Source organism: Podarcis vaucheri (assembly GCF_965113315.1).
Source record: "Podarcis vaucheri genome assembly, chromosome: 6".
NCBI lineage: Eukaryota > Metazoa > Chordata > Lepidosauria > Squamata > Lacertidae > Podarcis > Podarcis vaucheri.
Window position 1 is genome coordinate 13935916 of NC_138764.1, and position 17664 is coordinate 13953579.

Consider the following 17664-nt stretch of genomic DNA (forward strand, 5'->3'; position numbering starts at 1 on the left):
CTAAGTATATTCCCCAGGTGTCTACTTCTTTATGATTTAGGGACCAGGTAAATGCCATTCTGTTTTCTCAACTCTTTGGCCAGTTATATTACAAAAGCACTTTTAATTTATGATGTTACTGCAGTTGCCACTGTATTTTGTTTTCAGTTGGTTCTTTTGTTTTAAGTCCTTTAAATATTATTTAAAGCTGCCTTGAAGAGGAGTTAGAAAAGCAGGAATAAATTTGAACACTATATGAAAACTAGTTGTTAGCTAAACATAAAGTACTTGTTCTGAGAGCACTGATCTGCTAATTAGTCTCTTTAAAAATGAAGCTTCTGACCAAGCAGAAAAAAAAGATCAAATGGAAAGAAAATGAAGAAAGAGCATTTTAAAAGGAAAACAAAACCTGTAATTCATATGAACTGGCAGTATTTGTTTGTCTTTGGGGACAAATCAGAATAGCATTGTTGTCCATCCGTCTCCTGTTGCTGTATGTAAACATTGCCTTGGAAAAGTCACTGTGCTGCCATAAATTTGGCTGTTGTATACAATATCATGTTTTATTTCTGAGAAGCCTCCTTCTGCTGTGTCCTCTTTCTGGTTACTCCGAAAAAGGGTATATAAAAAGTACAGACAAAAGAACTTAAGACTAACAGTTATAAACTTATTCACATTCACCTATTTAGTATAGCAAAACTGCACCTTGCACACAATTAAAAAGATAAAGGTAAAGGACCCCTGACAGTTAAGTCCAGCCGCGAACGACTCTGGGGTTGCGTGCTCATCTCGCTTTACAGGCCGAGGGAGCCGGCGTTTGTCCACAGACAGTTTTTCCGGGTCATGTGGTAAGCATGACTAAGCCGCTTCTGGCGAAACCAGAGCAGCGCACGGAAACACCGTTTACCTTCCCGCCGCAGTGGTACCTATTTATCTACTTGCACTGGTGTGCTTTCAGAGTACTAGTGTGGTTTTCAGAGTACTAGGTTGGGTGGGCGACGTGGCGAATTTCACCCCCCCCCACTGATGACACTCAGGGCGGGCCGCCTCCCGCTCCCTTCCTCCACCCCTGCTATGAGGGCAGCAGTAGGATGGGGAATTGTTTGAAACCAGGTGAAGGAACTTTGTGGCGGTGGAGATCTGCTTTAACAAGGTCACCGCCCAATTTCTACTGAGGTCCCTTGCAACACAGCCCCCTCTGCTCATGAAAGTCCCTGCCCCCAATGTCCCTAGAGCAGCTTTTCAGGGGCTGCAGAGGAGAATGCCCTAATCTGAACTCCAAACTGACTTACATCTGTAGAGCAGGTGTGCCCATTCAGTGCATGTTCATCTGGAATCCCAAACTGGCTTGTGTATATTCTTCTCTTTCTCAAACAGGGTTTTCGGAACGCTAGATTTCTGCCATGATCTCCTCAGCTCTCCTCCCCACCCTGACACACAGAGTACAGTACATGTTTTCTTAGTGCGTGTTATCCCTAAACGACCCTATTCAGCAGGTCTGTCAAATTCAGTCACTTCTGCAGCAAAGATCATTCAAAAACCGCCTTTGGAAATTTGTTCCACTGCTTCAGTGTTCTTACAATATTAAATTATGGCATTAATTCTTCTTCTCTTTAGCTAATGAAAAGCATGTTCACCCCACCCCCCTTTCCTGTGGGAGAAATCTGTCTCGTCGCCATGAAAGTTCTGCTGTTGTGCTTTTATTTTAAGCTATGATTTTCTTTTGTTCTCTTCCACCTCAACTTCCCATACCTCTGAGGAAGGGAGGCCATAAAAATGGCTCTTCAAGGAAAAGATCTGCATGACTTCTCAAAGGTTGCCTGCAGACAACTTGTTCATCCCTAGTGATTTGTTTGCACAAAGTTTGTGAGGAAGTTAGACAACAGCAGTTGTTTATTGAACATTCATTTATTCAAGTAATTGCTATCCCACATTTTCCACTACATTTCCCCATCACTTCCCTTCCTGCAAAAAGTCGGTGTGTGTGTGTATAATGTATGAGCACAAAATCTACTGTAATTGTACAACCTGAATTTGCTGATATGTGATTGAATCCCAACTGAAAACAGCAACAAACTGAAAACGCCTTAAGCTTCATTTTATAATTTATCAGTGTGGCTAAATGGAATGTCAATAGCAATAATTAAATTACATGCAACGCCCCACTTTCCTAATGCTCGCTATGTGGAAATTCACTTTTCCAGATACATTGAATTAATACCCAAGCTTTGCTTGGGCTAAAAGAGTCCTTGCTGCCGTTGTTGCATACCATAAACAATTTTTGGTCTTTCTTTGGAATTTCCTCACCTACGATACCCAGTAGGAATGCTTCTGGTTTTTTAACAAATGTATTTTTATACATTTTCTTAAATTCATTATATATCATTTCCCGGAAAGCTTTTACCTCACTGCATGTCCACCACATATGATAGAAATCCCCCCCTTTTCTTTGCATTTCCAACATCCCTTATTTTTTGTCTTACACATTTTAGCAAGCTTAGTTGGTGTCAGATACCATCTATACATCATTTTCATCACATTTTCTTTTAATGCACTACTGGCAGTGAATTTAATTCCTTCATTCCATAACCTTTCCCATGTTTTTAATTGAATATTATAACCAAAATATTTAGCCCATTGTAACATAACCACTTTAACTTCTTCATCTTTAGTATGCCATTCTAATAGTAATTTATACATTTTCGATAATATTTCCCTCTTATCATCCAGCAACTCTATCTCCAGCTTGGATCTTCTCATTTCAAAGCCCATATTCTCTTTAACCTCCTTAAACACATCATTTATCTGATGGTATTGCGACCAATCTGTAATTAAACCCCCAGTTATTGTTTTGGGGCTGGGATCAAGTTGCAGGGGAACTGAACCAGAGTTGAACCCTTCCACTTCTACAATTCTATGATTCTGAGTGGGCTTAGCTTTGTTTTCCATCCAAAGCAATTGTGGCAAGGAGACAGACACTCACCTGAACGTATAGCTCCCTGAGTTCATATTGAAATTTCTTGGGATCCGTGGTAATTGTTACAGGGCCAATTTCTGAAAGGGGAAAAGAAAAAAGAAAAAAAGCGAATTGCATTTTACAGGGAATCAACAGCTTTGCAATTGCGGGATCTGACATGAGAAACAAGGTCATTTACAGATTGATTGATTGATTTTTGAATGACAACATGCCAAACATCCTCCTTGTGAAAGGCTGTCCCTTTTGGGCAGCTCTGCAAGAACATTTCCCCAACTGTGAGAAAATATGTACAAACAGTACTACAAGTTACACACACACACACACATTCCACACATACACATACACACAAACACTACTTCCTTTCGCCCAGCCAAATCCCTGAAAAGCAAAACACCGTTCCCCACAATCACTTATTTTGCTTAGAAGCAGCCTCAAATACCTTAGGCTACACCATGACCCTCTAAGAAATAGCTGGCAGAGATCCCATAAGGTCAAGAATTCTCTGTTTGGATGGAGGTTTGTGGGAAACAGTTTTTTTAAACAAAAAAACTACAGTTAAAACATGGATCAGTAGGACTTGCATTAACTCTGACAAAGAAAACAATGATGTTGTTGGGGTTTGGACGATTTCTGCTAGTTAAAAGGAAGTATACAAGTATTGGTCTATTTACTGTTAAGTAAGTGGATTTCTGGGTTCAGACATACAGTTTCCCAGGGAAATTAATTCAGATAAGCAACCACTAAGTGCCTGTTTTGACCAGGTTTTTTCTTATATATTTACAACGGAAATGGGGGGTCGGGGTGGTAAGGACTATAGTAAGGAAAAGAGCTGCTTCTGTGATTAGAAGTATTTAAAAATGAATGGCTTGTATTTAGTATTTGTGTCCTGACAAGATTTGGTTCATACGATTCAGCGCTTCAGAAAACAGCCACCTCAGTCCTTCTTAGGCTGAACAGTTCAATCCACCTAAGTCTGCTGATAATTCCCCCCTTGTTTGGGCTGCATAAGGAAAAGGATTCAAACACTGAATGCTTTTGGGATGTCGCTAATAATTATTATTATGATTTATTTATACCCCTCCCCTCTGGCTGGGTTTCCCCAGCTACCCAACAGAATATTAAAAACACGGTAAAACATCAAACATTAAAGGCTTCCCTAAACAGGAATTCTAATTTTCTGCTTGCGGGGTAGTTTTTTTAAAAAAAAAAGTTGGAAAGCACTAATGAAATAGATGACACATATACTGTATCATATGAAGTAGTGGAGAAACATCTAAATTACAGATAAACATTTCTGAGACCCTACAGCATAAAATGAAAAGTTAGGCTGAAGTGACCAGTGAATTTACTAAAGACCTTTCTTTCCATACATGATTACAATATATCATGAAACATGGTACAACTACGAGTCAGAAGTATCACACTTATTATATAGTTTCAGCACAAAAGAACAAATATCAAACTTAGCTCTGGAATTTTCAAAACTACTTTGAAAGCACATTGAATTGATGACATATGGAAAGGATTTTTTCCCCCTAAGCCATGCTTGCATGTTACTGAACAAGGCCGTGTCTTCCTAAACTGGAAAACCACAAAATTGTAGTTAACACAACCAAGATGGTGTTTAGGCCGGTCCCTAAGCAACTGACCAAATAGTACAACACAAAACTCTCTGCCAACAGATTTGACAGGCCATAAGAATGTTGATACCTCCCACCCAAAAATAAATTTGAAACCAACACCCCTCCGTAATAAACAAACAGGAAATAATCTGAATAAATAAATCTATATCTCAGTAAACTGACAACAATAATGCACACTTTGAAGCATCTCAGTACATTTTGTGTAGATGAAAGTTTCCACAACAGTTTGACAGTAATTATCCTGTTTTTCGTTTGTTTTTTAATTGTGACTTCATAATGTAGCTCACAAATGCTGTTGTGGCATTTGCGAGTGTTTGGAAACGACTCTTTGCTAATAAACATAACAATGCACAAGACATCAACAAAAATAAATTTCACATGAAGTGGAAGATTTAAGGAACTAACACAACAATATGACTGTGGTTTCCTTGGCGTTTATTCTGGGGTTTTAACTTGATGATGATTTTATATTTTGAAATATTGTTTTGTGTTGGGACTTTCTAGCTGCCTTGCGTTCACTGGAAAGTAAATGATCTATAACTTTTCCAAATACACGGAATGAGACATCTGTTCATCCCTTCAAGGCACTTGCAATGCTTAAACAGCAGCATTTGAAAAGTGTTAGCTCAAAGCAGGTGGAAAGAGAAGATACACCAACTGTCTTTTCCTTGTGCATTTTATTTTGGAGCCATTTGCTGGGTGGGTGAGAAGCACAACATGCCCCCCCAAAAAAACATAGAGGAGGAGAAAATATCCAAAGTTTTGGGGTTCATACTTAACCATATAAGGTGGCCAAGGGTTCCTCCTTCCTCTCCCCCTTGCTTTTTCAACTTAAAAATCCCCACACCATTTGCAACAGCACAAGGCTCTCTCCGAAGTTTCCTGCTGGCTGTGTTTCCTCAAATTCCTTGCGAGTGACACCATATCATTAAGCATCGCATCGCTCCCAAGGCATTCCGGGAAGTGGGGCCGGCAGGAAGCAGTATGTGGCTCTCTCCACAGTATCCCATAAGCCACACTTCCTGCTGAGACCCAGTAAGATGCGTGGAAACCCCCTCCCAAACCTTTTGGAGAAATCCCCTCCCATGCATGCAAGGTTAAGCAGCAAAAGATCAGCTCCATTTTCACAGCGGGGTGGGGTGGGGGGAGAATATTTGTAAGAAACACAGATATTTCAGCCCAACCTTTGTCACTCAGCACGAAATCCTTCAGACTAAAGCATAAAGCATAACAATAAGGTATCAGCCTAACCCTGGTGAATGCCTCCATCAGTAAAGGTAAAGGGACCCCTGACAATTAAGTCCAGTCGCGGATGATTCTGGGGTTGTGGTGCTCATCTCGCTTTACAGGCCGAGAGAGCTGGCGTTTGTCCGCTTCCGCAGACATTTTTCCGGGTCATGTGGCCAGCATGACTAAGTCACTTCTGGCAAAACCAGAGCAGCGCATGGAAATGCCGTTTACCTTCCTTGCACTCTGACGTGCTTTCGAACTGCTAAGTTGGCAGGAGCTGGGACCGAACAACGGGAGCTCACCCCGTCGCAGGGATTCGAACCACCAACCTTTCGATCAGCAAGCCCAAGTGGCACAGTGGTTTAACCCACAGCGCCACCCTGCCTAATCAGTAACTGGTGCCCCAATTCACATCACAGTGAATCTTCCAAATTTAGGCTGCAATGCTAAACACACTAGGGTGTAAGGTCCATTGAAGACAGTGAGTCTTACTTCTGAGTAATACTGCATCTAGTAGAACACACTGTTAACAAATACATTCTCTCTCTCACACATACATATTTGAGCATTCATAAAATTCCATCTGATATTGTAAGCATTCACAAAATAGATTTTTTTAGCATACCTTACTGAACACACAACGCCATTCTGAAGTACCGTATTTTTTGCTCTATAAGACTCACTTTTTCCTAAAAAGTAAGGGGAAATGTGTGTGCATCTTATGGAGCGAATGCAGGCTGCGCAGCTATCCCAGAAGCCGGAACAGCAAGAGGGATCGCTGCTTTCACTGCGCAGCGATCCCTCTTGCTGTTCTGGCTTCTGAGATTCAGAATATTTCTTTTCTTGTTTTCCTCCTCCAAAAACTAGGTGCGTCTTGCGGTCTGGTGCGTCTTACAGAGCGAAAAATATGGTATTTACCATTTAGAACCCTAAATATACACACAGAGTATCTAAAGATGTGTACACATCGTAAGTAACCCACTCCCCAAATAACCACCCAATAAGATGGGATGTTGAGGAAGTGAGAGAAAGAAAATGGCAACCAGGTGGGAAGGGGTCGAACTAAGAAACTGCTCTAAATTGCTTTAAATGTTCCAGAACTAGTCAGAGGAGATTATTGTTTTACTTTTTGCACATGAAGTAATAATTTACAAAAGAGCCAAAGAACCTTTGGTTCTTCAGATGTTTCTGGTCTACAACTCCCATCATCCTTAACCACTGACTACTATGCTGCCTTGAACAGATGGAAACTAGAGTCCGACAACATCTGGAGGACCAAAGGTTCTCCAACCTTGCCTTATCAGCATGGTCTCTGATCACAGATGTTAGCATTTGGGGAGGGACGCTTAAACTACTTCCAGACAGAGCTTCTGTTAATGCATGCACACCCACAGATATATCACAACATTTTGCAAGTTTGTCAGTCCTCTTACACTGGGAGCCCATGTTAACAGGACTGGAGCCACTGCGAAACAAGAGGAAGGGATCCCCATGATTGAGAAACCCCAAGGTTTGCAGAAGGACAATTAATATATATATACTTAAAAGGAACAAGAATATGACTTTTAGAAGACATCTGCAGGCAGCCCTGTTTTGGGAAGTTTTTAATGTTTGAAGTTTTATTGTGTTTTTACTATTCTTTTGGGAGCCGCCCAGAGTGGCTGGGGAAACCCAGCCAGTTGGGGGCATAGCTGTCAACTTACAGATTTGAAAATAAGGGATCAGCAGCCAAAATAAGGGATTTTCAGAGCACAGGTATGTTCAGCTTCTGAGCCCCTCAGAGCCAAAGGCAGAAAGCCCAGCCAGCAGCCAAACAAAGCCTCAAGCGGTGGTTCCCACAGCGCAGCAACCCGGCAAAGGGGATGCAGCAAGGAAAACCACCGTCACCTCTCCACTGGGAAGCGCTGAGCAAAGGCGAGTCCCCAGGCAACGCGGCCGATTTGACTGGCACAAGGCATGCAAGCTCCACCACCCAGTTATTCTTAGACTCCTTATTGGGTGAGCAACGCAGCCAAGCAACACAGTTGGAGCCTCCCTCCTCCCTGGTTGGCAGGGAGGGAGGGAGAGCAGCTGCTTCCGTTGAAACCTGGGAAATTTAAGGGACGTCATCAATAAGGGACAGCAGCGGAACATGGCGCTGGGATAAGGGACTTTCCCGCCAAATAAGGGACGGTTGACAGCTATGGTTGGGGGGCGGGGTATAAATAATAAATTTATTATTATTATTAACATTAATATAAACATCCTAGAAAAAGCAGCTTGATGAGCACTGGGCATTGTCAGTGGCCTCCAGGAGCTATGGAATATTGTAACTTGGAAAATAAAATGGAATTGCCTGACTGAGTCCCTTATCGCTTTTAATTATCCAGGGGGAAGGCCACGACTGGTTGGTTGCGACAATGAATAGAAATTCCGTTTTAGAGGTTACAGGAGAGAACAGAGCTGCAAGTCTCACTTGCTTTTGGTATAAATGTAAAACGACACATCTACCAATACTTATAGATTTTACTGCGTACATAAGGCAAACCTTAACGTTCCAAAGCAAGGAATTCAGTATTCCTTAACAGACCACTTCAGGGGGGAAATAAACTCTGCTTCACATTTTTGGCTGATTACATCATCAACATGCTCTGCAGCAAATGCCATGAAAAACCACCAGCGTCCCAAGAGATTGTAACTAAGCTGCAGAGGCATAACAACTCTAATTCAGTGGGAGAAAACCCCAGCTCAGCCCCTGCAACCTCTCCTTTGCCCCCTCGTGGTTTTCTAACACCACTCCCAAACATCTCAGCAAGTCTGCTGTTTCCTAAAAGTTTGTAATTAACCAGGACCACCACAAAAAAACGCAAGTGGTAGATCACCAAGATCAGAAACACTAAAGCGTGTTCTCCCTAATAGAGAGCACGTGCTCGGTAGGATCTAGCAGGCCACCCCACTGTTGCTGGGCGGATCTGTTTGGATAGCCACAGGCAGTCATTGGGCAGTTGAGTTTCTGGGGAGATTTTCATGTTGCCAATTTGGAGGCGGGACACTGTGATAGGAATTTTGAGGTCTTAGATATATGGCTATGTTCATAACTGCACGTACATAGATCAGCACAGGAAGACCGACCTGAAGCCATTTTGATTCCTAAACTGAGCAAATGTTTTCTCTGCATGGTCAAAGTGGAAAAGCCTCCCCATTGTCTTTTCCTTCACAAATCCTGTCTTAAGGGTATGTCTGTGTTTGAATAGGGTGTGAGCCTGTGACCTGGCCCAGGAAGTATTTATCACTACAAAAGAATGGCCAGGCTCCCCAGGCAATCCAATCAAGTAGCCTGCCAGACAGGAGATCAACAACGACAGGAGAAAACAATATTCAAATTTCTGTTTTAGACTGCCTTTTCTGTGATGTAGGTGTGATGTATCTGAGGGGTGGTCTTATGTTACACCCCTTCTGTGATGTATGTATGATGTTTCTGGGGGTGGTCTTGATCTACAGGAGGGAAATTTCAAAAGTCTTTATAAGGCCTTGCACACCATTTTTCTAGGTCCTCCTCTCTCCTGCGTGTGAGGGGAGCACCCTGTTGCAACAGATCAGTAAAGATCAAGCTTACTAGCTGCTTTGCTTCTCAATATTCTCTGGTTGGCCTCTGTTATTCTCTCCTACCAATAGGGAACCTATGTAAGGACTCTATATGGGTTCTTGGATACCCCATAAGGGAAAAGGGCAATTTTTCTTTACAACAACACAACAGGTCACACAGCTTTGGACTTTCTCTTTTGCCGCGTGCACCGGATCACCCGCCCACCCTCCCTGAAATGAGGGTTATTTCATTTGATCTTGCTATGCCTGTCATGGGGTCGTCTGCTTTTGGGGCAGGGGCCTGGTAGGAATTTTGTCCATTTGGCTGCTGCCATTTGGGTTTTGCCTACTGCGTAGCAAATCGTCACAACTTGTAAGGTTTGCAGTTAGGCATTGGTTAAAAAATCGGTTGGTAGAGGGGTAAGTGCCTACCCCTCCAATGCTGGTGCTACAAGGGAATTCCGTTAAAGGAATCCGGGGGCTTGCCATACCTTCGTCCAAATCCCTGGCATCGGGTTTGGGCCACGCAAGCCCTGGGAGCATGCGGGGAGAGGTGAGGGTCTGTTACCCAGCTTCACTGATGCCCAATATTGTTTTCCCTGACTGGCTTCCGCTGGAATCCGGAAGTCAGTTCTGTCCCTGGGGCATGGACAGATAGTCGTAACCAATGCCTAAGCAACCACTCACGTTTGTGTATTTAAATAAAGTTGTGGCCAAAATTCTGCCAAAAACCTTAAACAAAAATTTCTGTGTGAAGTGTGAGTTAATTTGGGGTGGGCTTGGGGACCTCGACACGCAACGGAATCAAAACCAACAAGGTCCACCTCTGACCTGCAGAACCCTCACAAACACCAAGCCACTACTTGCAAAGTCGAAGGTTTGCAACCCTGGAGACCATGCATAACCACCTCGTCACCATTCTGCACTTATGTGTCTCCTCCATAAGTTCCACGGCATTGTGTCAGAAGGTTATTCGCCTATTAGAGATGCAGCTGAGCCCCGCCCCTTTCGGCACCCATTGCAAAATATCAAAATACACCATTTCCTCCTCCCTCGTCAAGGCTGCCCACTTGGCCTGCTCCCCTCTCAAGCAGCTCCTGGGCTTAGCAACCACTACGCACCATGCTGGCTGCTTCTACGCTTTTCGTTTTGACTTTGCTTCCCTAAGGACACCCCAAGGCTTCAGAGCCGCTGCCACTTTTTTTCTTTTTGGTCTGAGGCGAGAACCATCAGGTGGTCACAACTGGGGGATTTTTACCAAGGTTTAGATCATGGGTAGGCAAACTAAGGCCTGGGGGCTGGATCCGGCCCAATTGCCTTCTAAATCCGGCCCGCAGACGGTCCAGGAATCAGCATATTTTTACATGAGTAGAATGTGTGCTTTTATTTAAAATGCATCTCTGGGTTATTTGTGGGGCATAGGAATTGGTTCATTTTATTTTATTTTCAAAATATAGTCCGGCCCCCCACAAGGTCTGAGGGACAGTGGACTGTCTGAAAAAGTTTGCTGACCCCTGGTTTAGATTCTAAATTCCCTGTCCACCTCTGTACAGTGGTAACTCAGGTTAAGAACTTAATTCGTTCTGGAAGTCTGTTCTTAACCTGAAACTGTTCTTAACCTGAAGCACCACTTTAGCTGATGGGGCCTCCCGCTGCCGCTGCACGATTTCTGTTCTCATCCTGAAGCAAAGTTCTTAACCCAAGGTACTATTTCCGGGTTAGTGGAATCTGTAACCTGAAGCGTATGTAACCTGAGATACCACTGTACTGGAATTCCAGTACAGAGGTGGACAGGGAATTTAGAATCTAAACCTTAGTAATCCAACTCTTTTGTCTCTTGTTTGCCGTCATGGGCTCCCTTGGGCAGGGTATGAAATAGATAGATAGACAGATAGATAGATAGATAGATAGATAGATAGATAGATGATAGATAGATACAGTGGTGCCTCGCAAGACGAAATTAATTCGTTCCGCAAGTTTTTTCTTCTTGCGAGTTTTTCGTCTTGCGAAGCACAGTTTCCCATAGGAATGCATTGGAAATCAATCAATGCGTTCCTATGGAGACCGTCCGGGGACAGAGGGGAAGCGCCGCGCGCCTTCCCCTCTATCCCCGGACCTGTTTAAAGCAAGGGGGGCGGGGAGAAGATTGCTTCTCCCTGTTGCCTGCCCCGCAATCTCCAGGGACAGAGGGGAAGGCGCGCGCGCCTTCCCCTCTGTCCCCGGACCTGTTTTAAAGCAAGGGAAGGGGCAGCGGGGAGAATCGCTTCTCCCCGTTGCTGCCCCTTGGTTCAAAAGGGGTCCGGGGGGAGAGAGGGGAAGGCATGCGCGCCTTCCCCTCTGTCCCCTTTTGAAGCAAGGGGCGGACGGGAGAAAATCGCTTCTCCCCGTTGCCGCCCCTTGGTTCAAAAGGTGTCTGGGGGGAGAGTGGGGAAGGCGCGCACGCCTTCCCCTCTGTCCCCTCTTTTGAAGCAAGGGGCGGAGGGGAGAAGATTGCGCGCACCTTCCCCTCTGTCCCCGGAGATTGCGGGGCTGATCTTCTCCCCGCCGCCCCTTGCTTCAAAAGAGGTCCAGGGACAGCGGGGAAGACGCTCTGCGCTTCCCCGCTATCCCCGGAGCTTGCGGGGCAAGCTTCGTTTTGCGAAGCAAGCCCATAGGGAAATGCGTCTTGCGAAGCGGCTAAGAAAATGAAAAACTCCTTCGTCTAGCGAGTTTTTCGTCTTCCAAGGCGTTCGTCTTGCGGGGCACCACTGTAGATAGATAGTCCTTTTTTCGCATAAGGCAGAGCAATTGCTAGCTCCTTCTCCATCTGCAACTGCCTCACTCCATCCTAAAGGCTTCCCAGACCTTAGGAGCTAACTGGGGAAGAAAGAACACAGAGCGGGGATGCTGAGGGAAAGAAGTCAGCAGGAAAGCCCCTGCTTCATGACTCGTACATTTCACCTGGTTAGTAAAGTGGCATTAAATCGCATAACTGTTTTGGAAATAATAGTTAACTGCTACTTCAATTAAACAATGATTTAAGGAGAGAGGTCCAGTCTGATTGCTTATTGCAGCTACTAAACTAAGGTTGAGCTTTTAAATCCATCCACTGTGTAGGTGTGAATTAATATTTATAACTGCATTTAAACTTTTCAAAGCTGCTGATACTTCATTTGCTTTAAATTCCTTTAAAAGCTCTTCTAGCTAAAGGCTGTCCTGATGTTCCAGGATAAAACCGCAGAGAACAGCTGTGTAAATGATTCACATTTATAAAAACCTTATTTAACATTGTTGATAATTGTAATCCATCATTGTTTCATAAAAATTGTTTTGTTTCACAGCAACACTTGGCTAATTTGGGGGTGTTTTTTTTGCAATTGCCTAAGTAGCAACCTGTTGCTGATTAACATTAATTGTTTTGTTGTTCTAATGAAATTAATGTCTTTAAAATACTTAGGCTTGTGTCCAATGTAGCACCAAGTAACTAGCTGTCATCAGTGTAAGGATCTGGCCTTGTGCAAGAGGATTTTCCTCTCCCCCCCCCACATGCACCCCCTAAGTCTGTTCTGGGGATTTTCCCAACCATCAAGAACATATTTGGAAAAGGTGCAAGGCACACACAGGGGGAAAGTCCCATTGCACAAGTGTAAATCCTTGCACTGGCAAGACAATTACTTAGCACTACTCTGGATACCAGTCATAGCCATTATTGACAATATTTGACCAGTCAGTTGAAAAAAAATCTTTTTTGGCCAAGATGCCCAAATCCTAGAAACTGTCTTAAAATGCTTAACATATCTTTTTTTAAACTTGAAAATGCATAATAAATTAAAGTATGCACATCTGAATGTAACTGATGGCTGCAATTCGTACATGCTACAGAATCATTTTGTTGGCACAATGTTTTTTTATTAGTTATTCATTTCAACCATTTTATACGGCTTAATCATAATCATTTCTGTGTGTTATACAGTGGTACCTCTGGTTGCGAATGGGATCCGTTCCGGAGGCCCGTTCGCAACGTGAAAAGCCCACAACCTGAAGTGTTGTGTCTGCACAGGTGCGCGGTGTGATTTGGCGCTTGTGAGCATGCGTGAAGCGTGATTTAGCGCTACTGCACATGCGTGAGCGGCGAAACCCGGAAGTAACCCTTTCTGGTACTTCCGGGTCACCGCAGGACGCAACCTGAAAAAATGTAACATGAAGCAAACGTAAGATGAGGTATGACTGTATAGGAGACAATACAATAAGACTAAACATGAATCAACATGAGTTAAAACTATAACATCAGAATTCAATTTAAAAGCCTGCTATTTTGGGGAGTAAGCACTCAAAGTTCAGCAGGGAGAGGGCTTGTCTAACCTCAACTGGAAGGGAATTCCACAAAATTGGACCCAGGATACTGAACTCATAGTTCTTTGTGGATATGAACAGCACATCTGAGTCAGGTGGGACTACTTACAGAGACTACCCACAAGATCTCTGTGATTGAGCAGGGGTATAAGGTATCAGGGGGATCCCTGAAGTATCCTGGCCCCAGGTTGTTAAGGGCCTTGTAAATTAATACAAATTGAACCTGGCAGGGTAGCGTATGAGCAGCCAGTATAAGCTTCTGAGCACCAGAGTTATGTGCTGGCAATATTTTGTCACACAGAATATTGCAGTAATCAGGTCCTGAGTGGCTGGGAGCTGGGGGCACTGTTATACAGTGGTTCCACTCCTTCCTCCTGGGCCATGTCCAGAAAGTGGTGTTGGGGGATGAGTGTTCAGACACCTGGGCTCTCACTTGTGGGATGCCTCAGGATCTGTTCTCTCCCCCATGCTTTTTAAATATCTATATGAAGCCGCTGAGATAGATCATCAGGGGGTTTGGGCTGGGTGTTCATCAGTATGTGGATGATACCCAGCTCTACCTCTCTTTTAAATCAGAACCAGTGAAGGCGGTGAAGGTCCTGTGTGAGTGTCTGGAGGCGGTTGGAGGATGGATGGCGGCTAACAGATTGAGGTTGAATCCTGACAAGACAGAAGTACTGTTTTGGGGGGAGAGGGGGAGGGCGGGTGTGGAGGACTCCCTGGTCCTGAATGGGGTAACTGTGCCCCTGAAGGACCAGGTGCGCAGCCTGGGAGTCATTTTGGACTCACAGCTGTTCATGGAGGTGCAGGTCAATTCTGTGTCCAGGACAGCTGTCTACCAGCTCCATCTGGTATGCAGGCTGAGACCCTACCTGCCCGGGCCACCTTTGAAGGTGACCTGGAAACTACAACTAATCCAGAATGCGGCAGCTAGACTGGTGACTGGGGGTGGCCGCCGAGACCATATAACACAGGTCCTGAAAGACCTACATTGGCTCCCAGTACTGGGAGTTATTGGTGATAACACTTCGCCCCCAGGCTCCAAAGCACCGCACCCAGTGTTTCATATGTGTCAAACAGCATTGGGGACAAGATTGCACCCTGCGGTACAATGTTAACACAAAGACCATGGAGTCGAAACACTGTCTCTGAACGCTAATATCTGGACCTGTAGGTAGGAGTGGAACCATCTTAGAACAGTGGTCCCAATACACATCCCACAGAGCTAGTCCATGAGAATACCATGGTCAATGGTATCAAAAGCCACCAAGAGATCAAGAAGCAGGAGGGGAATCACACTTCCCCTGTCCTGCCCCCAATATGGCTCATCCATCAGGGTGCACAAGGCTGATTCAGTCCCAAAATTGTACCTGAACTCAGATTGAAATGGATCTAGATCCGTATTCCTTCAGGAACTCCAGCAACTGCTCCAGCCCCATGATATGCGGGAGAGCTTTCCATTAAAAACAAAGATCTGTACCAAGTATCCAGCCCTGGCTGTGTCTTTTTGGCTCTCTAGACAACTTTACCCTCAACAACAAACCACACAAGAGTTTTAAGGACAAATGAGATTCAGAAGTGCCATACAGTAACTGAAGGAACAAAAATAGATAATGCTGAAGCTCTTCTTAAAAGTAGTTTTCTCTGAAGTTTGCTCAAAGCTCATTAAAGGTTAAATAGCATCAATTGACCTGGATCAGGCCCTTGCTGCCAAGTGGTTCAGAGTTAGAAATGTGTCATAAGCTATTAAATTTCTTCCTACATAACATTATGATTATTCAGATGTTTTTGGCTCCAAGTCTGAAGCTGGGTTTAATTATACTATTTTTTAAAGAAAGGAGAGAAACAGCGTGCACCAGAGAAGGCAAATAGAACTAAAACACACATCCCCAGCTTTGCTTCATTCTGACAATAAAAGCTTAGGCTGAAATCCTACGAGTGCTCGTTTTCAAAGGCCCACTGACCATTTCAAAAGAAGGAGAAGGTATGCTGCGCTGACCCCACCAACCTTTCTGCCTCAAACGCTGCTGCGAGACCCAGCAAGCAAGAACCGTATACCCTGGAATCTGTACTCTGCAACACCAGAATACTCAGCAATGTCCTGGGTCCTATGGGGAATTCAATATGGGAGTTCCTCAGCAGACATGTTGATCTAAAGGGGTCTCTGAAGGTAGAAAATGTGGACACCACTACTCTAAGTTAATATCAGTATAGTGGCCAGAACATCTCTTGGGTCCAACACCACATTGTGCTTCTTCTGAGGTACTGTAGTTTGTCCACCTTTGGTCTCCACCTTTATAACCTTATAACCTTTCCTGACACCTGGGAATTTCAGTCTGACAGCTTCTAGGAGCCACAGGTGAAAGCTGAGTGCAGGGTGGGGGACCAAAGGTGGACAAACTACTGCGGCTCATAAAGGGACGCGGGTGGCGCTGTGGGTTAAACCACAGAACCTAGGGCTTACTGATCAGAAGGTTGGCGGTTCGAATCCCCGCAACGGGGTGAGCGTCCGTTGTTCAGTCCCAGCTCCTGCCAACCTAGCAGCTCAAAGCACGTCAAAGTGCAAATAGATAAATAGGTGCTGCTCCGGTGGGAAGGTAAACGGCGTTTCCATGCGCTGCTCTGGTTCACCAGAAGCGGCTTAGTCATGCTGGCCACATGACCCAGAAGCTGTATGCTGGCTCCCTCGGCCAATAAAGCAAAATGAGTGCCACAACCCCAGAGTCATCTGCGACTGGACCTAAGGGTCAGGGGTCCCTTTACCTTTACCTTTACTGTGGCCCATCTTTTGTTAGTCCAAAAAAATGGAAAACAAGCGAGGTCCCAACTAAAGAAGAGTGGCAACTTAAGTTGACTGAATATGCACAGCTTTTGGACTTAACATACAGAATAAGAGAACAAGAAGAACATACGTTCAGAGAAGATTAGAAAAGGTTTATTGAATATATGGGAAATAACTGTGCACAGCTGAAAACGCTGGCAGCATTAAGATAAAATTCAACAGTGTAAATAAGTTATGATGGATGTAATAATGGAATACTGAGTGGTATACAGTTTCTGTAAAATATGCAGGGATTTATGATATGTAAAATGAACCATGGAAAGAGAAGGAGGGAAGTCATTGATATCTTAAGGATGTATAAATGAGTGCTTTAAATTGTAAAACAGAAAACTGAGTAAAAATTATATAAAAAGAAGAAGAAGCTGTCAGCATTTGACAATCCTCAGAACAGCATCGACTAGCTGGCGAAACCAGGTGCAGGTAGTCAATAGGTCTCAAACCTTTGGTGAGTTAAGGACTTCCCCTGGATGCTCCAGCAGATTGAGATGAAAGCAATAGTGGGTCCATTCCAGAGGGGCCCCCAAATGATCAACAGGTGTGTCAGGGAACTGACATCAGAACAACAGGAGAAGGAGAGGCTCTCCGATTCTGCAGGGGAAGGTACCAGCACAAGGGGGAGACGTAGCTTGATAGAGGGGGAAGGAAATCAGCGTAACACCAAGGATCCAGGAGAGCAAATGGCAGAGGAGGTGGAAGGGCTCCGGGATTCTTCCTTGGAAGTCAGTGAGGAGAGCACTGGTCCTCCACTACCCATGCCCTCCCTGCGCAGAAGACTTCCGCGCAATGAGAGGCGGAGACGATTGGGTGTCAAGCAGCTTTTATGCTGGCAAAGGTTTAAGAAACGCCCACAGACAGATTCTGCGAGCGACTGAGGCAGCCCCGCTGAGATGGGCTGTGCAGTCAAGACAGTTTAACCTATGCAACCAAGCTTCCAAACGGGAAAGTTTACGCACGAGTAACTCCCAACCACTACAAGGTGGGAGCAACACTCCAACGATAAAAGGTTACAACATTTGGAGTGTCTTAGTTTAGAAAAAGGTGAGTAGAGGGGGCATAACAGAGTGTATAAATTTATGCATGATGCGTGAAGAATGTGG

At 44.4% G+C, this 17664-nt stretch overlaps 1 protein-coding gene across 3 annotated transcripts in view; it reads right to left on the reverse strand.

Moving 5' to 3' along the window:
* HMCN1 (hemicentin 1) overlaps nucleotides 1-17664 on the reverse strand; it is a 316075-nt gene that overhangs the window by 265846 nt on the left and 32565 nt on the right. For all 3 annotated transcript variants that reach the window (XR_014220481.1, XM_082225398.1, XM_082225397.1), the window contains exon 2: nucleotides 2963-3033. Coding sequence is in view for 2 of the 3 variants with exons in the window: in XM_082225398.1 (XP_082081524.1) it covers nucleotides 2963-3033 (71 nt within the window). In the remaining variant the exon portion in view is untranslated. The remainder of the gene's footprint in view (nucleotides 1-2962; nucleotides 3034-17664) is intronic.